We start from the raw sequence: 27,260 nt of genomic DNA on the forward strand, positions 1-27,260 counted from the left end.
AATTTGGAGAGCATGTTTTTTTTCCTGCGGAGAGAATTTCGCATGCAACATTTGGTTGATTTTTTTTTTTTGATCTTGTGTCTGCACCGTATCATCTGGTGCCCTCAGCTCCAATATCATCTCCAACGCCCAAACGCTTCCGTTCGTGCAGGTGCGGTACAGCTGTTATCCTTTCGTTCCAGGCGTTGCCACTCTGGTACTCTCTGCTGGTGTGTGCCCTACTGCCCCGTTAGGCCTTTACGTACATAGGAATATCGTTACGTGCACGCGCACGGCACGGAAGGCGTGACAGGTTCGTTTCGGACTTTGAGAGCTCATATAGGGTACCACTATAGATGTCCAATAAGCACGAGGCCCCGTGAGCCCGGCACGAAGCCCGTTTTTTGGGCCCGGTCCGAGCCCGGCACGGCCCGGTTATATGCGGGCCCGGGCCGGCCCGGCACGAATAAGCGGGCCGGGCTCGGACAGGAAATTAGGCACGGTGGGCTAGCCCGACACGGCCCGTTTAGCTCTAAGCCCGTTAAGCCCGCTTTTTTACACTAAAACGTGCTTTTCGGCCCGCATAGCCCGCTTTCCGGTCCGCTTTTTTCGTGCTAAACGGGCCGGCCCGGCCCGTTTAGGCTCGTTGCGGGCCGGGCTCGGACAAGGAATTGAGCCCGCGTGCTTAGCCGGCCCGGCCCGGTTTTTTAATCGTGCCTGGTGGGCCGGGCCCAAAACGGGCCGGGCTTCACCGGGCCCGGGCCGGACCGGGCCGGGCGGCCCGTTTGGACATCTCTAGGTACCACTCGAGACCGTTCTTCTAGAGAAACAAAACGGTGCGTGTTGTCGTTGTTCGTGAATGATGAAAAATAATACAGTGAGTGAGATAGGGAGGGAGAGAGAAATTCGTCTTTTTATCTCCTCGCCATCAGGAAATTAAAGAACGAAGGACATATACGTGTGGAGCAAGATCGAAGAGGACACGTCCGACCGTTACAGGTATGCAAACATTTTCTCCGCGACAAGCAAATTGACTCTATATTCTCGCGCCAAATACAAAGTACTCGATCGCATCTATACATGCTCGATATTTTCAAGAAAAAAAAAAGAGATACTACTACTGTATTACGTACAGTAAGGGGGTGTTTGGGAACAAAGTTTTTCTGCAGTTTTGGAAGAATACTGTAGTATTCTCAAATACTGCAGTATTATATACATAATGGTGTTTGGCAAGCTGGGTAAAATCTCTGTTTTCAAAACTGAAGTATTGCAAATACTATAGTTGTTTTAAGGCATTCTAAACTTAGCTCTGGACCTCAGTTTTCAAAACTGCGGTATTATAAACTACGGTATTGTCATAACTAAAGTATAGTATAGTATTTCAAAAACTGTGGTTTTCAAAAACTTTGTTTCCAAACAGGGCCTAAGTAGTAAGAGACAGACAACGACACACATCCTGGTGGCGGCCCAGCTGGCAGTGACGGAGGAGACATTATGGTTTAATGTGACATCAGTTATACTTTTTTAAAAACTCTTATACCTTCTACTATATAACCACGAAATAAGACACAGTGAGTAGACCCAGCTGGCAGGCTCTGAAACGCACGTCCGAAAGAGACCCCTTCGTGTTCGTCTCGCAAAACGGCAGCAATAATCATTCAACGGCGTTCTAGAACGAACGGCGTTTATTTTTCGACCTCTACCTCCCCGCCCCCCAATATAATCGCTGTCAGACAATAAAATCCAGGCACCCCTGTCCCTGTCCATCGCTCTACACCCATCCATCTCAGCTCGGAACAATCAACCACGTGAGTAGACGTGACGTGACTGCATATGTTTTAGCGTGGAAAATTTGGAGAGCATGTTTTTTTTTTCTGCGGAGAGAATTTCTCATGCAACATTTGGTTGATTTTTTTTTTTGATCTTGTGTCTGCACCGTTCAGCAGCGCGCCCAAACAGTCTGCTCGTCATGCATGCATGCATGCCATGCGTTTACCGGCCTACCGTCTACCCAACAGCTGAGCTGACAGTCCCTAATCTGCAGCATGGATGTGTGTACTTGACAAACTAATAATCTCATAACGAACTGTTCACATCAAGTGCATTAAACAAAAACCAAGTTGCGAATACGACCACATGGACATGGTTGATGTGTTGGATCGAGACGGCTTTTAACGTCTCCATTTCTCTACCCGAATCCGACCGAGCTTCCTTCTGCCTTCCTCGGCTGGAGTAGTACCTTCCTCTCTCTCTCTACCACCAGGGCACCAGCCTAGTACCTCCCAGACCAAAACTTCACTCAACAATAACAAAATCCCAAGGCCTTTTAAAGGATCAACGTGGTAGAGAGAGAGGGAGAGGGAGCAAGAAGAGCAGCTAGCAAGCAAAGAAGCGTTCGAGGATTCGAGATGGAGGTGATGGTGCCTGTGCCTGTCATGGCGCCAAGCGCACCGTGCAGCCCAAGAACCGCGACCATGGCCGGCGGCGACCACCTCCCGGCCTACTGCTACTTCTTCTCCAGCGCCCCGACGAGCCCGTCCAGGGCGAGCTGCAACTGCAACCCCGCGTCGTCGCCGCCGGGTGGCGACGAGGCCAGCACGTTCGACTTCACGCTCGGGTTCAGCGGGCAGCTGCAGGAGGCCACGCCGACCCTCGCGGCCGCCGACGAGCTCTTCGAGGGCGGCAGGATTCGGCCGCTGAACGCGCCGCACCCGAGCATTCTGCGGGTCGCCAACGACGCCTCCTCCGGCTCCGCCGATGGCACTCGGTGCTCCCCGAGGAGAGCCGGCGGCGCGGATCGTCAAGCGGAGGCGGCGCCGTTGGAGAGAGGCAGGTCGGGCTGCAGGCCCTCCTCCGCCGCCGCTGCGGCGCCTTCTTCGTCGAGGAGCAGGAGCAGGAGGGCCACGCGGTCTCTGTCCCCGTTCAGGGGCGGCAGTGGCCTGGACGCCGCCGCCGCTGACGACGTCGACGACGAGTCCCCTCCTCCGTCTCCCCGAGCCTCCTCCATGATACGTGGCTGCGGCAGCGGCAGCGGCAGCAGGAAGTGGCGGCTCAAGGACCTGTTCCTCTTCCGCAGCGCGTCCGAGGGCCGCGCCACCGGCAAGGACCCGCTCCTCAAGTACACCGCGCTGTCGTCGGCGTCGTTCTGGCACCCCCACGGCCAGCCCCAGAGGCTAAGCAGCGCGTCCATGTCCATGCGCAAGGGAAGAGGGTCGGCTGCGTCGGCCGGCGACACGCCGTACGCCACGATCAACCGGGCGGCCGCCGCCGAGGACGTGCGGCGCCGGACGACCACCGCCACCACCACGCCGCTGCCGTTCCACCGCAACAGCCTGTTCGGCTACCTGCGCTCCAACCCGGCGATCCACAGCATCAGCAGGAAGCTGGGGGGCAGCGGCCACTCCGGCTCGTCCTCGTCCTCCAGCCGCGGAGGCAGGCAGGCAGCAGGCCGACATGACGATCCGTACGCACGCACGGCACGACGCACAGCACCGCACCAGGAATCTCGACGGCGATGATGCAGAAATGGCCGCCGGAGGGAGGGAAGCGGCGTTGTACATGTACTTGTCCCCTTTCCTCTTTCTCTTCGCTAGTACGTACATTTTTGCAGCGTACGTATTCTTTCGTTTCATGTGAACCACAAGGTTTCCATACTAGTAGTAATAGCTAGCTAGCGTAGATACGTACGTACACTACACGGTGATGTTCCCAAGGATTTTGTTGTTGTTGTTGTTGAAAAAGAAAAATACCAGGACTAGTTTGGGAGCCTCATTTTACCTTTCTATTTTTTCATATGAAATTAGTTTATTTTCCCTTAAAAATAATTTTTTTTGGAAAATGTGATTCTCAAATCTCAAACTAGTCCTCATTATGTTTTCCTCTCGTCTGATTCACAAGCTTGGCTTCCTCGCTCGTCCCATGGCCGGTTTTCGATCAGACATTCAGACAGCTAGACCAACATGGGAGCACTGTGTGCAGATTCCATGGTGGGATGCATATTTGGGATGCTGCAAAGATCGGTTTTGCGGCAGATTGCCGAGCCTGTGCCTGCCGTACTATAATGATCTTTTCTTTTTCTAGCGCTGCAAACCGTCACAACTGTTGCATGACCAGCTGGGCGGCCTGCCATTACTGGACTTGGAAAAAACTGAAGGGGTGAGTGTTTTTTTGCAAATGGAAAGCAAAATATCGCTCTCTCTCTCTATACGTGATGCAAGCGACTGCGTCACCCATTTTTGCGTATCCTTGAATTCTCATCTGCGCTCCCTCTCTCTTGTCCTGCGTGATTTGAAGAAATCCATCGGGCAGACATCTTTTCGTCTTGATTATCGATGCCTTTGCTTAGGCTGGTTTGATCCATCTGGCATAGAGGATGGGTAGAGAACACCGTTGCAGTATATAGGGGTCTTTTGAAGCGCAGTAACTGTTGCAGACAGCTTTATGACTATAATGCCTTAGCTTACAAGGTAGCTGCGCTCTATAGATTGTAGTTGCAGCACCTACGGCTGTAGGGCCGCCTAACAAGCTTGCCTGCCAGCTGTTAACCTTCTCTTGTCTTCTCCGCGCGCGGGTCAACACCAACCAACCAACAGGTCCTGCATGCATTGTTTGTTGATCGGCAACTTGTGCTGGGAACAGTCAATGAGAACGCCGCCGCCTCCCAGTGCGTGTGGTGTGGTCGTGTGGGGAAGAAGGACGAAAGAGATGGACTGCGGTCGGGGTTGGGCAGGCAAATGTAGACTAGGCTGAGGCTCCCACACGTACGCACGCAGGTTGACGCGATTTGTTTTGGTGCGTGCCAACCTTTTGCATGGGCGCCCCCTCTTGGCCTGCAGCCACATGCGCGATATGCTCGCACATGCACGAACAGCGTCGACGAAAATATTATTGACTCGCGATCGGTTCAACAAGCCGACACATGCAGACAGACGTCTGCGTCCTGTACTAGTATGCAACGATGCGCCCACGACGGCCAGGCCAGGCCAGTCAGCACGTACACCTCACATCGACGACTCGTCTACCAGTCTACAGCGCGGGCTACAGGTCGTCCATCTCCCGAGGCGAGGTCGCGAGCACAAGCGGCGAGTGCGCGCCGCCGGGCCTGATCGGAATTTTTGTCCCGGCAAAACCCAGCTGCCTCGGCCAACTCGACGCCGCCGACCATTTCCTCTTGTTGGTGCACATGCATGGGTGGCACACGGAGATGTTAGTGCCGTGCTGACATGGGTGTTTAATTGGATGGGGATCTCCATCTCCCCCACAAAACTTTCGGGGAGTTAGTGTAATTAGTGCCATCGAAATTCCTTCTTCTAGCACAGCACATGACAGGACCTAGCGTCGAACAAGGAAAGATCATGTGCCATGCTCAGGCCTTTAGGTAAAACAAACGCTCAATATAGGTTTTGTCGATTAAAAAGAGGGAGAAAAACGTTCCTTTTGGGCTTGTTCGATCAAAATTAAATAGAAATATATTTAATCCGCTCAATCCTCCTCCAATCTCATGCAAACGAACGAAGCCTAGATTGTACACTGACAATGATGGGTGGATTTGTGGAACTAGAAATAATTTCCAATAAAGCTATATTTGATACTATAGTATTCACCTACACATAGGTTGAGAGGGATTGGTGTAAATTAATTTAATTTATACCTCAATACACATGGGTTTAGGGAGATTGGTGTAATTAATTTAATTTACACTCTAATCCTCCCTCAACTTATGTGTATTGGAGTGAATAATAGAGCATCCAAAGTTTTTCCTGACTGACTGACAGACTGCTGTATTTCTTCCCCACGGAAGGTAGGGTGGTAAGCAAAAATCTGTATCGGTTATTCGGTTTGGATTTCATTCAGATTACTAGCTCAAATTTCAGAAACCGTTAGTGTGCGTACATCAGAAACCAATGCGGTGCCCCTTCTGGCTCCTAGGAACACCTCGCTTCAATCTCGCAGGACAACTCCAGCTACGAACTCCATCCACCCACCCACACACACACACACACAAGATGGTGATATTTCCTCACCACTCAGATCCTGTGATCCTGCACAGATGCGAACAAAATCAAGTCCTTTTCATCGAGGTCCAGAATTTTTTTTCTTTCTTTTGCACGAAGGGAGGCCTTATTTCAAGATCACAGGATGAAACAGTGTTTATGTTCTGGCCTGTGCACATTATGTAGGGCTAGTTTGGGAAATCCTATTTTTCCAAAGAATTTCTATTTTCCCAAGGTAAATTAGTTCATTTTTTCTTAGGATAATAGAAATTCCTTAATAAAATGGAGTTCCCAACTAGCCCGTAAGAGGCAAATGGCATTGATGAAAATAAACCAAGACCGCGTGCGGCGTGTCCTACCACCAATGCAATTATCAAAATGCAGCTGGCATCAGCCAGATTTGTCTTGTCGACGGAAACCAGTACTCACTCTAGGATATCAGAAGCCTATGGGTACAACTTTTCTTCTTGATTTCAGGGAGCCTAGAAATTAAAATGTTATTCGTTTTACTGCCCAAGATGTTCTCCAGCCCTGTGATTCAGAATTTTAGTTGATTCCATATGAGATACAGCTGGCTACTAATACTCCATATCATGACTTCTAAGGCTTCCAATGGCAACTAATACATCAACCAAACATTAAAATTTACTGACTACTAATATTAAATACTCATATAACTAAAAAATGTTCACAAGTAATTATCTAACTGTAGTTTGTGTAAAATGCTTCTTCTTAAATGCAATGCCATGGGGGCACGCCCCCCAACCCCCACCCACACACACACACACACCAGGTCCAGTTTGTGTAAAATGCCAAAACTCAATATAAACTAGTAGCAAGGTATTAACACCAAACAAGAAATCTATACCCGTCATATTTGATGAACGTGATTAAATACAAACCTAAACATGCAATATGGACAAGTACAACATTAGATTATTGCAGAGATTTGCGCAAACAGTCTTGAGAATGAAAATGGCTGTTTCCAGCACAATTAGGTTTCTTCGAAGCACGAACACGCCTGCATTGTCCCCTCTGTTGTGCTTCTCTTATAGAAGCTTCAGCTTTTCTACTTACCTTGGGCTAGGTAGCTGATTGTGTGCACGTGATGAGCTGCAGTTTTCTCAGACATCCTTGAAAAGAAGCTGGAATCTTGGTATCCTCTCAGGAGGAAGGGGGCAAGACACTATCAGTTTGCCTTTCATCGCACCTCTGAATATTGCCTGTCATAAGGAACTCGAGGGATCAGATAAATTATTTTTCGTAAATATTATCTTCATAAACATTTCCTTATGTCCAAATGTTTACGGAACAGTGAGAATAAGATAACCAAATATCAAAATGTAACGGGTGGGGTACACAATGGATATAGATAAATAAACTAGTATAGAACCATGAATAACTAGCATAGATGACACAAGTTAGGCTACGATAAATTTTGCTAGTCAGAGAGGCAATTCGGCTATATGGAAAGATTAGACTTAAGAGCAGCGAAACAACTTAGGGAACAGAGTTACTATAAAAAAACAGGATATTCCAACGATCAAGATTCAAAGTCATGGCACAGATGAACAGGACACACAGGACCAAGTCATTAACCTGCCATTCCTTTCACACAAAAGGAAAGCCCACATCCTTGTGTGCATTTTTATTAATTCTATCACATGACAAGATTCTTAGTGAAAAAAGGCAAATTGTCCTCTAATTTTTTAAACAAACAAGAATGTTCTGAGTGGTAAAAGATCAAGTAACCAAGTAAAGCAATTGACAGAAATGTTCTTTTGACATCACACTGGCCAGTCTAGTGGCTGTTTGGTTCAGCTTCTGGGCGGCTTCTAGCCGCCAGAAGCAGAAGCTGGAGCCAAACGGGTAGCTTCTCGCGCCGCTTCTCCGCGACGCGCTTCCGCAGAAAGCCGTCCGGCCACTTAACGCCCGAAGCGGCCGTGAGTTGGCTTCGGTTCGAAGCCGCGCCCACTTCGCTAGGCACGCGACGCTCCTCCGCCGCCGCGTACCCATCGCGCCGCCGCCGCGAACCCATCCGGCCGCCGCCGCGAACCCATCGCGCCGCCGGCGGTCCGTCTCCTCCCCGCATCGTGGTACGTACGGGTTCCCGAAACAGCAAAACCCCAAACCCTCTCCGGCGTCTCCGCTCCCTCTCGCAAGTCGCAACGCCGGCGGAAACCCCAAGTACTGCGTGATTCTGCGTTCTTTCTTAAGATAAGAATCGCTTATTCTGGGAGATGGATGGCCATTCTCCGAGCAACCAAACCCAGATTTTGCTCCGCAAAAATACATGAAAACAATTGTTGGATGCCCATGCTCTGATGCTCCGCCACTGGGCTCCAATTTTTGGTCCCGTAAGGGTTCCACTATTTTAGGGTTCGTAGAAATGTGTGTATTTACACTAATCTCCTAGCTTTGAAGGAACACCTGATGGGCACTTTGTAGCTGCTGGTTTGGGCGTTGGGCTGATCATCTCGGTTTGCACAGTGATGAATTTCGCATATTAGTTTCTTGACGTGTTAATTCTTTTGCCTTTTGTAGTTAGCTACTTGTACGAATATTTAAGCGGCGCTATTGTTCAATAGAATTGTCCTAATTATGTTGTTACATTACACCTCATGCTGGGTGCTTGCATGCGTCTTATGCATGGCTGCTCCGCTCCTGTCAGAATAAGAAATGGATCTTGTAGATTTTTTTTATGGTAACAGGAGGGAGTGTGGGCTCCGGGCTCCCCTACTGGAATGGATTTTGTAGATAGCTGCCCTAGTTTTTAGTTTGCTTGATATGGTAATTACGAGCTCAATTTTCTACTTTTCAATGCGCTAGACAGTTTTATGCACAGAGTTCTCCATTTGCTTGGTACAACCATGACTTAATGTCTGTTTTTTAGTTTAATCTTACAGCTGAAATCTTGAAGGAAATGAACATTATTGTTATATTAGCTATATAACTAAAAAATTAAAACATGTGACTTTGTTGCTCCAGGTGTGTGCTCATTAATCATAGCTAAGTGTCATTACCATTAATTTTTTTTCCTAACTATTCATTTTTCAGGCAGTGTTACTCTCTTGCTTTCAACTTCTAATTGTTCTATCAAAGTATCAATTCTGTCCTTCAGGTAGGTAGTTACTCCCTTGCTTCATTGTACTCTTGCTTGTATTCTCCTTGCAGTAGGGATCAAATGAAGAATAGGTGGGACTCCTTAAAGAGAATGTTCACACAGTGGAAAACTCTTAATGAAAGGGCACTTAGATGCTGGTCGTCCGACAACAGAGGCTTCTGTTCAGTATTATGGTAGTCACTTTCCAGCGGCAGTCCCGGCCTCAGAGCAAGCCATAATTATATTGGACAGCACGGTTACACGATAGAGACTTTGATGAACTAGGACCTAATAGCATCAGTCATGATGTACCTTTAGGTGAGAGTAGTAGTAGCACATCTGATGAGTTAGACATGAGTGCTTTTCGAGATGCAATTGCTAATGCATTAGTGTCGTAGTTAAGTATGTCAATGTAACAGTACTTATGATGTAATCAACTCCACTAATTATTGTGTAATGACCTTTTGTTCGTTATGGGTTTCATTTTATCGTTTGTTCGAACAGAATCTGCAATATGAGAATCTGATTATCCAAACACGTAGATTCTCACGAACAGCTTTTTTGCACAGCTGGCGAACCAAACACCTAAATTCTAACCACCAGCTTTTCCCAACAGCCAACTTTTCCCCACAGCCAGCTTTTCTGAAAAGCTGGTCAGAAAAAAGCCGAACCAAACACGCCCCTATTCAAATAGGTGTTATTATAGGGGATATCATAAAGCAGGGGCACCGAGGTGAACAGAACACTGACTAGCAAGTTACTTTAATACAACACAGTAAAGAGTTTGTGCCAGTAGAGTTCAAGGAATTGCTCAATCATTGGCCATTCGTTGCTTCCTTAGTACCATGTGTGTAAAAAATTACATTTCTAACTAACATGACTTCTGTACAGCTACTGAAGTGCATGTGTTAGGACAAGTTGACAAGTCTCCAGCAGAACTCAGCTTGACCTACCGTAGAACTGATTAACGAAACAACTAAAATTATCCAAATATCTGCATTTTTCTAGTTTGTGTTTTCTGCATTTTTTGGTTGATAAAAATACAAAACATGTACATATGGTTATACAAAGTGTCCAGTTCTCCTTTTTTTCTAGATTGTAGAAAATTCACAAATAAATCAATGGCATTGTTAGATGTTAACTGAAGAGGGAAATATAAATTGCAATCCAGAGAAAGCAGTCATGGTTTGCTCACCTCAACTACATCGATAAAGTCTTGTTTGCTGCTAAAAGAACCTATCCATTTTGTGTGGTCAGGTGTCCTGCATATTTACATTATAATAAGCATTTTATATTACTGTTGCAGGTAAAACTATGATACATATAGCGAGCAAAAATACTAAAAATTATCCACGCTGTTGCATATCACCTCAGTATCTACTTTAGATTTCATAATAATAGATAATAGAAGTAACGATATAAATTTAATCTCACGAATTTATGCAAAATAAGAATAACAGAGGTTCAAAACAATTTACTTTTGCAGTTTTTAATTACACATAATTATTTACACATCAGGGTAGATGTCTCTGCTAGTTGCTAAATGAATACATCATATTCTAAGTTCATCAGGATTCAGACATTTAGGCCGTATTTCATATAGCAGTAATACATATGCAGAAGTTCTCACCAACAGTATCAATAATAAACTAGTTCTCTGCTTTTATCATTTAACTCTTTAATATTCAACGCATACCTTCCACAGCCTACTTCCTTATTATTGACCCTATTCCTTCTAGCCTTAAGCACTAGAATAGAATCTAGCTTTGCAAAGTTCATTTCTGTTACATATTGATGACATGAGAAACCAAAAGCACCATGATGATGAGATAACAGACATAAATAGGTAAGACAAAGATATCGGTTTTCAAAATTATACCAATTCAAATTCAGCAAGCAAAAAAACTTAATATTCTGGTATGAGTTCATGTAAAAAAACTAACATATGAAAGGAAAGGCTCCAATTGATGAGAATGGATTCTTTTTAAGTGGAAAAGAACCTACCCTGAATCCATCTTCATGTGATGGGCATTGAAGAAGAAAATGGTTGCTGGAACCAAAGTAATGTCAAAGTAGTCAATGTAAACTTGAATCTCCTCAGAGTCCATGTCAACTAATGCTACCATAGCAAACTTGGATATGTCCCAAGAAGATTTATCCAGCTGTTCAGACATGACGAATTATAAAATTTCATAAAATTACAGACATACAGAGGCATATACTTAACCTATGGAAAGGATGTAAACGAACAATCTGCTAAACAGCGTGTATACATACTATAATACTGAACAAATGTGGATGTTGGGTGTTAGACTATCACTAATAAGGATGTGAGGTATCCTTGTTTTATTGGCCTCTGCAGATTTAACAGACGCTAATTTAGAATACAGAAAATAAGAACCTCAATGACACTTTTTATGGTCAAAATAATAGGTTTGCAGGGTTTTGCATACCAAGTTATTAATTCCATTTTCACACCGAGAGGGATTGCTATCAGTGCGACACTAACAACAGAGCTAAGAAAAATGTAACTTGTGTTTGGAATTATGTTGATGTGATCAAACCACCAAACAGTTTTACGTGCATTTCATCTCCCCACATCATTCTAGCAGTTTCAGAGAAAATTTTGACCATAGGCAGTGTGAAGTGTGAACCCACTGCTCCAACTGATTCGCTTTGATTAACAGTTTAACACACTAATTCCGCTCAGTAATTATGGTTCTTCCGTCTTGCTGTACATCTCCGGTTCTGCTAGAGTGGATGTGGATCTGCAGTTTTGAAGTCACAGTTGTTTTGGTTGTGGGATGCAATAAAGCTTGGCAAGTGGCAACGATAACACACTGTATTCTTTTTCTATGGAAGTTGTGGCTTGTTGCAAACGGCGGTGTGTTGGGGGGCTTTGGCTGATGTTTATCGTGGGAAGTCAGAGCTTCTTATCGCTGGCTTGTGATAAGCTCCGCAACAATAATATGTGGTAGGCTCCATCGGTTGTGTGCCACCTTTGTGTGTAAATGGGTTGCTTGTTAGTCATCTAGGTTCTCGTGTTTAGGGTTTTTGCTAATTTTCATCTAAAAAAACTGTGTGATTGTAAGGTTTTCGGGGTTGGTTTTTCCTTATAAACTGGATCAACTCTTTCTCTTTTTAATTGAACGGCAGATCACCCTTGCGTTACAAAAAAAGGTAATACAGTAGACAGTAGTACCGCATCCTCACAAACAGCAACAACCAGCCAATCTCAAACTAACCAGCACCGATTCATTTCAAAATTGCACAGCGGACCCAGGCTATGAGTACGGTGGCCAGAGGGGAAGAGAGCATGAGGTTCGTGCTAGGTGATGAAAGGCCCGAGGATCGCTCAGCGCAACAATAGCCCTCATGCAGGGTCTGAGGGATACGAGAGAGGGCACTCACGATGTCATCTAGGTGGAGGCAAGTGGCGTCGGTGGCGCGACCAAATCGGAGAACGAGGACCTTATCGAGGGTGTCGCGGATGGCGGCGTCGACCTCACTCTTCAGCCGCAGCGTTGGCAGCAAAACTGACCCCATCCCCGCACCTGTCGTCTCTCCTCGTGCCACTCCTCGGCGGAATGGGCCTCTGTGCGCGATCGAGGTTGCGCTGCAGTGGCGGAACCAGGATTAAGTGAAGCCCCGGGCCAAATTATGCTAGAGTTGTGACAAAAATACGCCAAAAAAAAACATGATAAATAATGTAAATTTAGATAACATACGGAAACCGCTATTGCGAAGCATAAAATCTTTATTGGGCCCGAGAAACATACTGAGAAAGAAGTAAAAAAGTATACTGATAATTGATTCATGTGGGCTGTGCTTGTGCCTGGGGATTCGGCCTCTATAGTACCTAGGGGCACGGATGCAACGGGGCAGGCGGGGGGGGGGGGGGGGGGGGGGGGGGGGGGGGGGGGCCGGGCCAGGAAGGACCGCCTGACCGGAGGAGCGCGGCAGCGGTGGGAGCTGCGGTTGTGCGGCTGCCGTGCTGCAGCGTCGGGCACCCGACGTCTGGCGGGGACGATTCAGCGAGGCGAGGTGAGTGCGGCGTCGGGCGTCGGGCGCCGCGTCGGTGGATGGAGGCAGAGGGCGCTAGAAAAAATGGAAAAGGGAACCTAGAAATGAAGCATGTTATTCATTTTACTGACCATGCTGTTCTCCAGCCATGTGATTCAGAATTTTAGTTGATTCCATATGAGATACAGATGGCTACTAATATTCCATATCATAACTTCTAAGGCATCCAATGCCAACTAATACATCAACCAAACATTAAATTTTACTGCCTAATGTTAAATAATCCTGTAACTAAAAATGTTCACATGTAACTAACTGTTTTAGAAAAGATTCACATTTGTAAGTACTGAAATTTAGAAAAGTTCAAACCATGAATACCATTATGAAAAAATCACAACATATAAATACTGTAATAAAAAAACTCCTAGCATAGCAGGTTTCTTCCCTTGAAAGTTCCAACGTTAGCCAGGCCTCACTGCCTCACTCTGCGAACTTCGAAATCCAAATTTTGAACCTCGAGGACATTTGAATCGGTATGTTCTACGCATAATGGACGGCTGAGATGAGAGCAATAATAGCTAGTATCAACATTTTTGTTCAAGATTTATCATTATAAGTAATCTATTTAATGACTACTCTCTATTGCAAATATAATCCACTCAAGACTTATCATTATAAGTCGAACTTCACTAAATTTTGCTAAAGCTTTTAGAAAAAATATTCTAACACCTATAAATTCAAAATAAATGCACTTTCAAGATATATTTTGTGGAGTTTAATTAAACCAAATTTGATCTCGTAGCGCACTTTTCAATGAATTTATCAAATTTGGAGAATTTTGATTTAGGCCAAAGCTAAATATGGACTATGAATTGAAACAAATGGTGTAAAATCCACTCAATATAATTACAAAATAAGTCATGACATTGCCGTCGCTTATCTTTACCTACGGTATTCGTCATTGCTTTGACTGAAAACAAAAGCCTATTTGTGTTATGCGCTCAAACATGTGTATACAATAGACGTGCATTACATGTTCTATATATCAGATGCATATAAACTACTCCATTTGTTTCTGCAGCTTGCCGATTCAAATTCCAAGGAGATGAAGAGGAAGACAAAGGAGTGGAATGACATAATCAAGCCAGACATAGTAAGTTTTTGTGTTCACTGGTTCCCATGAGGATTATGTAATAATTAAAGCTTTTAATTTTCTCATATTTATAGCTGTTGAAACGAAATTAGTTGGTTAAAGTGGACCTTTTTACCAACAGAAACCAGAGCAGCTATAATAAGCAGCTAGACATAGGCATGAGGTACATATCATATTATTCTGTGTTTCCAACTGCATCCAATTTCTTCTTCTCAGGTTTCTGCAAGTACTAAGGGGACAACTATCTATTAAGATAGCAAGGAAGGCGTCCACACCCCACCTGCCTCCGCCCCGCTCCCTCCCACGCCCGCGCATACCATGCCCTTGCACCCCGACAGCCACCGCGTGATTGTCGTGACATCCGCCACACGATTGCCGCACCACCCATGTCAACCTCCCTTCCACCGCCTCCGCTGGAACCTCTCCACCCATGCCTCGGTCGCCACCGGCGGCGCCGAGCGCAGCCCCGGCCCCATGCACGTTCGCTTCGCGCCGTTGCCCACCGGCAACCACGAAGGTGCCCCTTGCGCTCACGCGTTCCCCTCCCCCGCAGCCATCTACCAGGTTCATGATTTCCATCACCACGCTCCCACAGGTTACAATTATTTTCTTGAATTTTCCATTCGATTATATCACTTTCTAAATCCCATTGGTTATGTACATGAGCAAGATTTTTATACTTAAAGAAATATTGCTTGCTGTTTCCTTGGATTGTAAGAGATGCTAATAACGAAGCTGTCCCAATTAGACGACACACTGAGCTTGCACAGTCAGGTACATGATCCGTTGTCACTGTACCAGTTTATGTGCTTCTCTCTCATGAAAACAACTGTTGGGATTATTTGTTTCTGAAGATCAGTGCATTTATTAGTTCTCTCATGAAACACAGCACTATGATTTAAATGCTCACATTTTGATTACTGTGTCAACAACGGGACATACAAGATTTTTTTAGGTTTTTGTAGCTCATTATTATAGTATGTGTTATTAATATGATGTAGCAGGCAACATAGTATCCTGTGATTCCTAATTAGTTGATGCCTAAGGGTTTTTGTAGCTTATGTAACTAAGAAAACTTCTTCAGGCTAGAAAAAAACTTTGAAGTGTGGGACATGGTGCTTAGAAAGTGTGGCAAGCATCGAATTTACATTGATGTAGTCCATGGTGTAGGATTTTTAGATGGCAAACACATCATAATTTGTGTTTACAATCTCTACTACACCTTAAGATTAAGGTGAGGGCGTCCACACCTAGAAATCACCGTGCCCCCGCCTCGTTTCATCCACCTCCCCATCGCACGCGCGGCTTCCTTCCCCGCCGGCTGAGATGCCTCCTTTTCTCCTCCACCAAGGACGCCCTTCCCAAAACCCTCAACGCGCTGCTCTCGCCGAGATCCCTCACTGTGATCGCCCGCAAACGGCCCCAATCTCGGCTCTCCATGGAAGGGCGCCTGTCCACGCCGACCCCAACCTCGGATATCCATGGGAGGGCACAGACGCATAGTCCAGACCGACCCCGACCTCGGCGTTCCATGGAAGGGCGTGGTCCACTCTGTTGAGCTCCTCGTCCTTGCAGAGGCGTACGCGCAGGCCGAGGAGCTCTCCGTCGAGCGCGAGCATCTCATCGCCGAGCTCCAGTTCCTGCAGAGCGCCAGCCGCGAGCGCGAGGAGATCTCCCAGGCCTGCCTCCAGCAGGTACGAACGATTCGGGTCCTGGCTCTTTGTCTTTGTGATTGGATTTGGGGAAGGCCATCTCTCGGTCGCGGTAGCAGGAAGGAGAAGCGGTGGTCCAGGGACAAGCTGTCGTCATCGGCGGCGGGGGCGGGGGGCTGTGAGGACGAGCATCACGGGGCCCGGGCAAGCACCAGTCCAGGCTGCGGAGGCAGCAGTCGTCGCGGTCGCTGTGGATGCGGCACGTGAAGGTCATCGACGCCGTCGTCTGCCTCGTGTTGTTCGCGGCCTGGCTGGCGGGGGTGCAAGGGTTCCAGTGTGTGTCCGGGTGATGGTGGTCAGTCGTGTACAGTGTATTGAGGAGAGCTGAGGATGGATTCAATGCAAATTGCCTATTTCGATTGATCAGATGAGGGTACATGTCTGTCTGTTTCCATGGCAGCTTCTATTTTCCTGCTGCAGCTCTTCTAAATGTGAGAACAAAAAAGCGCAGAACCTTCTCGTCGGCGATGGGGGAACTAGATGGTGAGGAGGAGGAGGAAGTGGAGCGCATCCTGTGATGGCGGTGCGGGTAGCATTAGGGAAATCCAGCCACTGGGTGTGGCAGCAGGAGGTAAGCTCTAGCGAGCGCGCCAGTGCTGAGTGCTGCCTAGAACAAGTGGAGAATTGAGTGATTTTCAGGAACTCCTACGCTATCTGTATGAACTAACGTATGTTCCACCAGTAACAAGTAAATATTAAAAATCACAATGATTATATGGTGAACTGATGTTCCTTTTTCTCATGCAAGCAAAATTGTAACTCTTCATTTTCCATTTCGTTCCAGTCTTTCTGATCATAAGTGGGATGGTGCGAACTATCTGGAGCCCAAACAGATCAGCAGGTATTTGACAAGAGTGATTAATATTTGCGGTCATTTTATATTGCACAGGAAGAATTCCAACTATCTCTACTACTCTATAAGGAGCTAAGGAGGACGTCCACGGTTACACCACGCCCCCGCCCAGACGCCGCATGTCAGTGAGTTATTTTTCTTTTGAGCATTGACAGGTGGGTGTACCAATTTACTTAGAAGGAACAGAAGCTATGGAAGAGGCAAAAATCAAGAATATTGAAAGGTGGGTGTACCAGTTTACTTAAGACAATCTCCGAGCATTGTTTCTGCGCCGATTTATGAATAACTATAATATTATATCTATGCAATTGCCAATATTAAGAGTACATCATTTGCATCTATTATGATCCCTTCTATTTTCTTATCTATGGTTTCTTATCTAGGATACATTTTAGTGGTTCTAGCCTTCTTGACACCATGGTGAAGCTAACAATGATAGCTCGTGTCACCGATGGACGTCCACTAGCAGAAGGGGTTGGATGATGGGCAAGATCAGAAGGAGCAGCAAGCTAAACTTCTATTTAAGAACTTGTCAAAATGGCATCATGGAGCTTCACGGATGTCAATTGAGACATGGCCCTACTATTTCCAATATCCTTGTGCCATTTATGATCCTTATATGTATATGTATGTCTGTGTATGTGCGTATATCAGAATTAGGCTTGCTTTTACATGTTGCTCCTCCTATAGTTATTTTGTTTGTCTAATTTCCAGCTAAAGATGATGTGTTCATTTGTAAACAGTTGGGATTCTATTGTGGCTATATAAACTGCTTTATGTAATTGTCTATTTGTGTATCACACCTTTATCTCTTTAATTGCAAGAATACGTTTTGCATGCATTCCTTTTTCCATTTGTGATTCTTCATTTCTTTTCGTTTTTATTACAGGGCTGCCAACATAAGTTGGATCCAAATTATAATGCTATGAAGACTCTACAAACTTTACTTTTTAAGGAATATTGAGCGAAGTCTCTTCAATACACGATCCAAGGGCTCATGGCGCCTTAGGGTGCTGCAATCCTCTTGAAAATTTTGATCTGGTTTGAGTTCGGCTGGAGGATCCTCTGCTCTCACCATCACGTTTGGCTTATTTTTCTACTTTATTTCATGTTTCATTTCTTTGTACTTGTCCTGCCGTTGTGATGCTAAAGCAGCCTTGATGATAAATAATAGTAGCAGTAAAATTTTCAGAAGCTACTAGAGTACTATCCTTGCTCTGGGTTGTCTTCTTGTATGTTCTTGATGGGCCAAAGGATATATAGGTCATAAACTGAACAACATTGCAATGGCTCTTATATGTTTATTAGGTATGTGCCTGGGAGTTAAAAGATACGAAACCACAAACATCAAAATCTCTAGCCTTGTAACTTTGGTATATGTTTATCGTCCAATGAGAGGTGGTTTGTCACAACACATAAAGCTATTAAGACTGTTGCATATGTTGATTGCTTCTAGCAGTGAATCTGAAACACAATATCTCCAGTATCTGGTAGGACGCATGGACATGGGCTGACCCAAAGGACATGGGCATCGTTTTCGCCAAGTTCGGACACTATATTTGTGTGCCGTCGCACAGGCACTATACTAGTAATAACATATGAACGAAATGGTTTCTGGTGCTAAGGGTGAAACATGATAAAAGAAGAATGTTATGAAATACTTTTATGTACATAAACTCTGAAATCCTCACAAAAAAGAAATTTTCTCTCATATCTTGTCAAAATCAACACAGGTTTATTGTCATATTCCAGATCATTATAAACATTTTTACATATTCAGTAAAATTTATACTTTTTTGCACGTATTCCAGTTTATTCTGAGACATAAAGAACAGAATCAATTCGAGTTTGCAAATTGACATGCTAATATTGAGATTCAAAATAATGCACAGTTCCATCTCATCAATATATACACGAAGAGAACCTGACGTAGTACCACATAACGACCACGCACGGTAAGTGATATGTCCATGCTCTAAAGGCCAACCTGGTAACTTGCAGTTAACTTGCTCCAGTTCCAGGAAGGAAGCATTACAAAGTTTCCAAAAATCACAACAGAAAATGACGCCTAATCTAACACTGTTAGATAACATCACATGTTGCAGATATGGGTGAGATTTTCCTTTTTCCTATCGGCTAATGATCAGTAGGCAGGCAACAACAAACATAACTCTATACTCAAATTAGTGACAGATCAGGTGCTGCTAGATACGCCCTTGATACACAAGCTCCAACCCACGAACCAAGTCGACAAGGGCTAAGGCGGTGTAAGCATGCGCTGTCGTTAGAGATTATCAACAGCTATCTCATCTTTGACAGGGACCTGCTGGACATGCCATGCAATAACTTGACAAATCCGAGAAAGCTCAATTTCCCATCCGTATGCCTGATCCAATCTTGCAGAACGACATGCAGTGGCACTGAAGGGCTGAGGCCCAATTCCTGAGAGAACAAGTAAATTTTATTGACAATGAAATATTCCATAGCATGTAATAACGAATGTGCCAGGAAATATTGGGAGGTCCACCAAACTGGTATGCTAGAAAGAGAACAGGGAGGAAGATCACGTACAGAAGCTAATTCATCTATTACAATAGCTCGGTTGCCTTCCTTCTCAAAATGTTCATAAGCAGATCTCGCATGTTGCTCCCATCTATCCAATGCTTCAAGCTGATGCACACTAACTGCTGCTGCACAGAACTCTTGGAATTCCATTCTTCTGTACTGAAGGGCGCTCAACTGAAAAGAATATCCAGTTATAGAGTCAGACAGTGCCACATTTTTTGCAAGAACAAAATGGTGTCATATGATCAAAAACAAATGTACCGAAACAAGAATATCTTGAACTCGCGATTCCTTCATTGCATCAGTAGCTTCTCTCGTTAAGGCCTAAACAGCGTGAAGCAACAGGAGCCATTAGAATTACACAAAAAAAAGTACGGACTATATTCTAGCATTAACCAGTCTGGAATTAGCTGTAGCTATGAGCTAACCATTCTGATATTGTCAAGAGTGATGCACCCATTCCTGTCTGGTTCCAATAGAGAAAACTGTGATTTCAGGTAGAAAAGCTCGTCTACGGTTAAGGTCTTTGACAGAGCCTGTAGCAGTTCATGAATACATCAATCGCTACAGATTACTGGCATTAAAGAAAGAACAGTAATGATATACTACCTCTGACCCCAAAAATAATGCCATGTTAGCTTTGTTCTAAGTCGAAGCTTTTAAGGTTTCACCCAGTTTATAGAGAAGATTATGAACACATGTGACAGCAGATATATGTAGTAATAAAGGGCGTACCCAGTGCCGTAGGCTTCCCGCACTGTGCGGGGTCTGGGGAAGGGTATCTTTAAGCGCCAAGCCTTACCCGCATAATATGCAGAGGCTGGGGCTCGAACCCGGGACCTTCCGGTTACAGACGGTAGGCTCTACCGCTGCACAGCAGATATATGTAGTAATGTACTATAAAAATATATTTCATGATGAATCTAATGATGCTTATATGGTAATATAAATATGATTAATTGGTATTTTCTTGTATAAACTTTGCCAAATTTAAGGTGGCTTGACTTAGGAAAAAATTGAACAAACATTCCATTTGGGATGAAGTTTTTAGCTCGTTAGCACAAGATTCAATTTTAAATGGAAGTATTGGCAACAGAGTCACCCAAGCACTTTTTTTCTTTTCTTGGAACTAATAAATCAAGGACCGTCATACCCTAAATGTTGCCCGAACCTAGCTAAAGCACACATGTATGCAAAATCCTGACAAAGATTTACCACAAAAAACTGTACTAGTACGCATTGCTAAACAAGATTTAATAGGAAATTCATCAACCACTTCCAAACAACAAAAGAGTACTTGTAAAGTACAACCATTAAAAGCCTTCAGTAGAACAAACTTGAGGTAAGATAAGGTAAGTACCGATTGCCAAACTGAAGCAGCAGCAGTATAACTATGAACAGAAAGAAAAGAGATCAAAACAAAAAATTGAATACTGACCCTCAGAGCAGCTTTCCGTAAAGATGAGGAGCGAATATAAGCTTTGATAAGTCGGAATATAAGAATGTCCAACGGCAGCTTAATGTCATTATAATTTCTGATCCATGGATGACCTACAAAAAACAAGAACACTCACAACAATGCAATATTCAGCATAAGCCATCAGGATAAAATGAACGGAAACATACTTAAAGCCTGAGCTGCAGTCATCCTTCTACGCGGATCCTTGCACAGCAATCGCTTGACAAAATCCATTGCTTCCGGAGTCAGAGAAGGCCATGGTGCCTCATTGTAACTGGGATCGGCTTTGAGAACCGAACGGAATATGCCAGATTCCGTGCGTGCCCAAAATGGACGACTGCCACAAAGAAGGATATATGCAATTACACCTATGCTCCAAACATCAGCTTCTGTGCTATAGCATCTATGCAGAACTTCTGGAGCAACATAATAAGCACTTCCAACTATGTCATTGAGCCTCTCATCTGCATAAAATATCAGAACCACATATTCAAGACCTTTTGCATGTGAATACTACAATCCTTTTTGCCCAGACAATTACAGGCCAGAAAAAATATATAGAAAATAACAAAGGTTGACCAGTACAAACTATACCTGGTTTTACAAAGTCTGATAGGCCAAAATCAATGGCCTTAAGATGGGAATCATCATCTTTTGATGTAAAAAGAAAATTCTGAAAAACAGGTATTATAAATTTTTAGTAAACAATAAAAACGCTAATATTACAATATAGAGTAAGGCATGCTTAGTTTACCAGTGCTATGGATATTGTAAAGTTCTAAACTACAAAAGTAGGAGTTGCCATTTCTTAAACCTCCTTAAATTATGAAATCTGCACTAACTGTAGAGATGCAGAAAAACACATCACCTCTGGTTTGAGATCTCGATGAACCACTCCTTGAATGTGGCAAAAAGCGACGACATTTAATATTTGCACCAGGACAGCTTTTGCATCATCCTCGGAGTACTTCCCGCCTCTTAAGTCCAATGCCAAATATCAGTTCTATTGAAGCACATATTTCGATATGTTGTTTAAAAATTTTATGTTCGCTTTAACTTACCTGGAAAGTATTCTGTCAAGTAGCTCTCCACCTTCGCACAGCCTACAGAATAGGATTTTAAACAATAAACATGAATCTTTAAAGAACAAGCATGGATTGGATGGTAAATGCAGAAATGGAACTATTCGAGGACCATCATCACTTCATCAGCAGGGTATAAAAGGTAATAAATATAAATGAGAAGCAAATAGTTAGCCGAGAAATCTTTCAAACCCCGGTATACCATGGTAATAAACTTTGGCAGCACGTAAACAATCTGGAAGCTTTCACCCTTTCTAGAATGTTACAACTAACTAATGTTCGGCAGGAAAAGAGAAGCATATCTTGACTGCCTCCCACAAAGAACATTTGTAGCAGTACATTTTCACCATGGAAGTAATAAGTGCAATTGGTACCAGATTATATAGAGTTGTTGCTTGTTACACATTACAAATGCTAATCTTTATCCCGCATTATGAGTGTTACTTAGAATAAAAAGGATACTAGAAAGGCTAAGGCAATAGATCATTTCAACTAATTGACAGAAAATTATTTTAACGACGTATGGTATTTAGCATGCATTTAAATATTGTTCTAACTGCATCAACAATAGGTGAACAAAAAATAACAATAAAGTGACCGCCCAAAGGTACATTAACTCAATTAGCAAATATGAAGCTGTGACTTTTCATGATTTTATAGTTTCTGTTCTTGATAATAGTTATAAGTGCTAATAATGACGTATAATAACAAACTATATATGGTATGGAGGACAGCCTCATAGAATATGAAACATCAAGTAAAAAGAAAAGTAATTTCTCAGGCCATGTAAACTTACTCCATTACTATATACACGTTGTCGTTGTCCTCGTAGGCATCATAAAATTGGACCAAGTTTTTGTTTCCTGCTAAAGCTTTCAAGATTTTAACCTCCCTTCGGACATCCTCTATAGCAATGGATGTAGTCATCTGATAAAACAGGATAGCAAGCACTGGGTGTTGTTAAAAAGATGATCATGTAAGGAGCCCAAGTTCGGACGACGACCAACTGAGAGTATTTTCTGGCACCAGGATGGAGCTTAAATCAGTTTGCACAAACAATGCCATGTGACTGAAGTCTTCTGGATCGGTAGTTGCAAAGCATCAGATGTAAGTTTCCCAAGTAACATACATTGCCCGATCTATTTGTATCTTATCCTTACAGACTTAGAGTAGGCACATTTGGAGCAGAATGCACATAACAAAAAGGCAGAATGCACCATACTCATGGGCACGCAGTAAGGGCCTGTTCGTTTCAGCATTAAATTTATGTGGATTGAGTGGTATTGAGTCAGTTTAAATCCATAGCAAGTCAAAATCTATCCCGATCCATTTCAATACACTCCAATCCACATGGAATTGGAATAACCGGACAAGGTCTAAGCTGGTTGCTATCCAGAATGCAAAACCATAAAATGTCACGACAGAATTCTATGAATATTTTGTTCGAAATCAGTAATCTCAAGACAACAATCAGCAAACCGACAACATCTCAAAATTTTCACATGGTCATTTTTTTCCGAGAAAGACAGCATGTGTATGTGGTGTCTTAAAATTCAGCATATTACACACACACAAAAAAGGTGTGAGAGTAGGGCATTGCGAGAGCTGCACATCACCTTTGCTTTGGGGATGACCTTGACGGCGACGGACTCCCCCTTGCGCGCGCCCTTCTTAACCGTGGCGGCGCAGGTGTAGCCGAAGTGCCCCCGTCCGACCTCATCCCCCAAGTCATACTTGGCCGCAAACCCCTTGTTGAACCCAAACCCCTTGTCGAGGCCCCTGCCTCCGCCGCCGCCGCCCTCCCCCTCGCCGCCGCCTTCCTCGGGGATAGACGGCCGCGGCGGGCCGTGGCGCCTGGCGAGCGCCGCCCGGATGTGCTTGGCGGGCGACGGCGGCGGGAAGGGCAGCCTCAGGAGCCGCCTGGCCGGGGTGGTGGGCGCGGAGCCCGGCGGAGCGGGGGACTTGCGCGGCGATGCCGCGGAGCCGCCGAAGAGGTGGTGCGCGGGGCTCGGGCTCGGCGTGGAGAACGCGAAGAACGGGGACACCGCCCAGTGCTTCTTCCCGGGGCCGGGGGTGGCGGGCGTGGCGGAGCCCGGGGGCGGGGTCGCCGGCGCTGCGTGCGGCGGCGAGCGGTCCGCGTCGTGGGTGAGCGGCTTCGCGTGACACCCTCCCATGTCGCGAGCCGGCCGTCGCGGGGTGCGGCACGCTGCGTCCGGGATCTGGGAGGCGTTGCGACGGGGGCTGGCACTAGCAGGAGGCCATGGCGGAAAGGAGAAGCCTCGGAAGAGGGGGAGGGAGGGAGGGAGGGAGGTAGCGAGAGAGCTTTGGGGAGTGGGGAGTGGGGACTTCGGGGAGTGAAGGGAATTGAAACGGGGATGGTGGGAGAGGAGTAAAGGCAGCAAGGTGGCGAGTGGCGACGCGGGCACGCGGCGCGGCCTGGGAGTGAGTGTGTGCGAGAGCTGCCTGCCTGGTGGACCCGTTTTTCGGTGCCTTTTTCACTTTTAGTTTTTCCTTCTTTGGCATTGCTGTTTAGTACAAAAATAAGTTTGTTTGAGTAAGGGGGTGTTTGGTTTCTAGGGACTAATATTTAGTCCCTAGATTTTATTCCATTTTAGTTCTAAAATTGCTAAATATAAAAACTAAAACTTTATTTTAGTTTCTATATTTAACAATTTATACACTAAAAGAGAATAAAATGAAGGGACTAAACATTAGTCCCTAGAAACCAAACACCCCCTAATGCTACTCTCTTTTTTGTGTTGTTGTTGGAGTTAGTGTCAATGACTATGATTAGCTTTTCTCGTCGAAATGATCACGATTACCTTGTGGGATGGTGGGTGGAGCTAGCATGGGATTGGGGTTTCCATCCATTTCTATAAAAATGAACTTTGGTTTTCGGAGCTTTTGTTCTGTCTGTTTGGCATTGGGAAAAAAATGTTTTTGGGTTGTTGTTCCTGACCCCTATGTCCAACGGTACGGTTGTGAGGAGTTTTGATTGGTCCCTTGTCATTGCTGTTGGTTTATTTGCATTGGTTTTTTTCCGTTGGATGTTGGCATGTGATTACTGGGAGAGTGTATACAGTCAACAGATAGATAGATAGATATGCATGTGATTATGTTCTTTACGGTAGAAAAAAGAGAGGAAGTGTGTATATGGTGACTGGTGAGGACAAGAGGACGTACAAAAGTGGGAGATAGAGAGAGGCAGATGCTAATGCTTGATTGGTCCCCCAAAAATTTCGTGTGGAGTGGCAATAATATAACATTCCTTACATCCAAAAATATAGTTTTTTTAGCTTTTTTTTTCCATTCACATTCATTTGAATAATATTTTTCCCGTCCATATTCATTTGAATAAAAACTACAATTACAATTATATGATAATTAATATATATCTGTTTAGTCTAAAATGAATTATATTTTGAGACGGACGAAGACCGGAAGTCATGTGGTACTACAGCCCATATGCACCATCGTTTTAAGGTAGTGTTTGGTTACTAGAGACTAATTTTTAGGCACTCCATTTTATTCCACTTTAGTCAATAAATTGCAAAATATGGAAACTATAACTCTATTTTAGTTTTCATATTTGACAATTTAGTGACTAAAGTGGAATAAATTGGAGGGACTAAAAATTAGTCTCTAAAACCAAACACCCCCTAAGACCCACAAAAAACAGTTGCAAACAGAGAGATGCTTCATGCCTGCATAGCATCTCACACATGGAGCAAAAATGAAAGGAACGTGTGTGAGTTGACGTGTATGAGGATATTTTCCTTTTTTCTTCTGTCGTGAAACAAGTTTCTTTCTTTTTTTTTCTATGGTCGTCCAATGTTTTGGAGGTTTTTTTTTTTGTACAAATACAGAACGTGCTGAAGCGTGAAGTCGCTATTGGCACCGGTATACCATGGACGTCGTTGCTAGCTGTTCTTGTTATTGTACGCGAGTATATGCGTCTCCATCCCTGCTGCGCCACCGTGTCGAGCAGGAGGAGGAAGTTTGTACGCCGTGCTCGGTAGTATCTCTTTCGAACACAGGATGGTGAGATTCGAACATGAGGCCCAGGCGTTACGTGCGTGCTAGCTAGGGTACCGGGAGGGGCGGGAGCTAGACCGAGAGCAACACCCATCGTTCGCATCTACAGCCACAGGCGTCTTTCCATGCTTGCACTCTTCCGCTTTGTCTTTGTTCCGTTGCTGCTGCCTGCTAGCTAGCTTCGTTCTCCGACTCGGATCCTCACATCTGGCGATCGAGACTGCAACGGCGTCCTTGCAGCGCTCACAGCTTGTTCGCTGCGGCTTGCTGCGGCTTTAATCCGGCTGCGACTGCGGCTTCTACAGTATTTTTCTCTCTATGGATTGCAGCTGCAGCAGTCCAAACAGCTGCAACAGTGTCGGCTTGCAGCCAACCGAACACGCCCTGAGGTACGTCGTTGGGCGGCGGGTACGGTGGTGGTAGCAAGAAATTAGCTCCCGCGCGCGTGCATTTTAAATTGATGGGAGATAATGCTGTGCTGGTCCCAAATCTCGCGTAGTTCCCGCGGTCGGATTTTGGCATCATGATGAGTGTGCTCCGGTCTCTCGGTCGACTCCTGGAGATCACGACCAAGACAAGCATGGATATAGTTACAGTACGAAAGTACTAGTTTTTTTTCTTGGCATCATGACGACACCCTTGTACCAATCTATCATCTCTAGGAAATTACCCTTGTTTAGAGAGGACGAGGATTCATCGTGCCCACGAAAAACCATCTCTTGTCCTATAAGAAACCTCAAGGCACTCTAGAGATGAAGTCAAATCGTGTCTGGTATAATTATTCGGCTTCTCTTTTTGCACTTGAGAGCTTACTTGATACACTTTGCGCAACGTCACGCCGAGATGGTGAGACGCGGACACGAGGGTCCACACGCAACGCAAAGGAACACTCGTCCAGTACGTACGTCCTCCGGCTCCGGGGTCCGGAAATACGGGTGGATGAAAATCCTGGGAGCAAGAACGATCGAGAGAAGACGACGACCACGACGACGAGAGCGATGGCAGGAAAAAGATAAAGGCGTCAGCAGCAGGGCCACGACAGGCAGAGGATCTAGCGCTGGCTGGCAGCGGCAGTCTGGATGCGGAGCGAAGACAAAGGGAGCTGGCAGGCATTGGCTCTGCTCACGTGTACTGCCATGCCTACCCGGACTGTAGGGCGCCGTCCGTGCTGCGCGGCGCGGCGCGGCGCAGTTGGTTCGTCCGTTCGTTCTGGGCACTGGGCTTCTGGCTCTGGCTCTCTGCCGGTGCTGGCCCGGCGACCGGCGCCCGTCAAAGGAACTGTCCGGCGGCAGCAAACAGGCCA

At 45.1% G+C, this 27,260-nt stretch overlaps 3 protein-coding genes across 7 annotated transcripts; 1 reads left to right on the forward strand and 2 right to left on the reverse strand.

The window, feature by feature from the left end:
- The first annotated feature begins 2,046 nt into the window (after positions 1-2,046).
- LOC103633427 (uncharacterized) lies at positions 2,047-3,759 on the forward strand. Its single transcript, XM_008655125.4, has one exon. It carries the CDS (start codon positions 2,388-2,390, stop codon positions 3,495-3,497), a length of 1,110 nt encoding a protein of 369 aa, XP_008653347.1. The 5' UTR covers positions 2,047-2,387; the 3' UTR covers positions 3,498-3,759.
- Positions 3,760-5,739: 1,980 nt separating this feature from the next.
- LOC100280892 (thioredoxin-like protein 4B) lies at positions 5,740-13,218 on the reverse strand. 5 transcript variants are annotated; one of them, NM_001153812.2, is made up of 6 exons: positions 13,023-13,218; positions 12,487-12,691; positions 11,080-11,237; positions 10,271-10,337; positions 7,050-7,195; positions 5,740-6,020 (listed from the first exon to the last, which is right to left on the reverse strand). In NM_001153812.2, the coding sequence occupies exons 2-5, from the start codon at positions 12,619-12,621 to the stop codon at positions 7,097-7,099; spliced, it is 459 nt and encodes a 152-aa protein (NP_001147284.1). In that variant the 5' UTR covers positions 12,622-12,691; positions 13,023-13,218; the 3' UTR covers positions 5,740-6,020; positions 7,050-7,096. The 5 variants fall into 5 exon arrangements, with proteins under 5 accessions (NP_001147284.1, XP_035816460.1, XP_020396081.1 ...); XM_035960567.1 differs by lacking the exon at positions 5,740-6,020 and having other exon boundaries at positions 6,772-7,195; positions 12,935-13,194; XM_020540492.2 differs by lacking the exon at positions 5,740-6,020 and having other exon boundaries at positions 6,772-7,195; positions 12,855-13,184.
- A 5,442-nt stretch (positions 13,219-18,660) lies between these two features.
- On the reverse strand, positions 18,661-24,249 carry LOC100280531 (uncharacterized). Its single transcript, NM_001153450.1, is given in 11 exon segments — positions 18,661-19,258; positions 19,388-19,555; positions 19,643-19,705; positions 19,810-19,917; positions 20,820-20,932; positions 21,008-21,304; positions 21,435-21,513; positions 21,709-21,817; positions 21,902-21,943; positions 22,719-22,849; positions 23,539-24,249. Coding segments are annotated over 11 exon segments (1,809 nt in total). The 5' UTR covers positions 24,097-24,249; the 3' UTR covers positions 18,661-19,117.
- Between the last annotated feature and the right edge of the window lie 3,011 nt (positions 24,250-27,260).

The sequence above is a fragment of the Zea mays genome, chromosome 7 (assembly GCF_902167145.1).
Source record: "Zea mays cultivar B73 chromosome 7, Zm-B73-REFERENCE-NAM-5.0, whole genome shotgun sequence".
In the NCBI taxonomy this organism is placed as follows: domain Eukaryota; kingdom Viridiplantae; phylum Streptophyta; class Magnoliopsida; order Poales; family Poaceae; genus Zea; species Zea mays.

Excerpts from the sequence above, each read along its gene's own strand:
- LOC103633427 (XM_008655125.4), top strand. The coding sequence starts at position 2,388 with ATGGAGGTGATGGTGCCTGTGCCTGTCATGGCGCCAAGCGCACCGTGC.
- LOC100280892 (NM_001153812.2), bottom strand. The coding sequence starts at position 12,621 with ATGGGGTCAGTTTTGCTGCCAACGCTGCGGCTGAAGAGTGAGGTCGAC. Across the intron at positions 10,338-11,079 it reads CACATGAAGATGGATTCAGG|GACACCTGACCACACAAAAT; the intron begins GTAGGTTCTTTT and ends GTAAATATGCAG. Across the intron at positions 7,196-10,270 it reads ACTTTATCGATGTAGTTGAG|GCAATATTCAGAGGTGCGAT; the intron begins GTGAGCAAACCA and ends TCCTTATGACAG.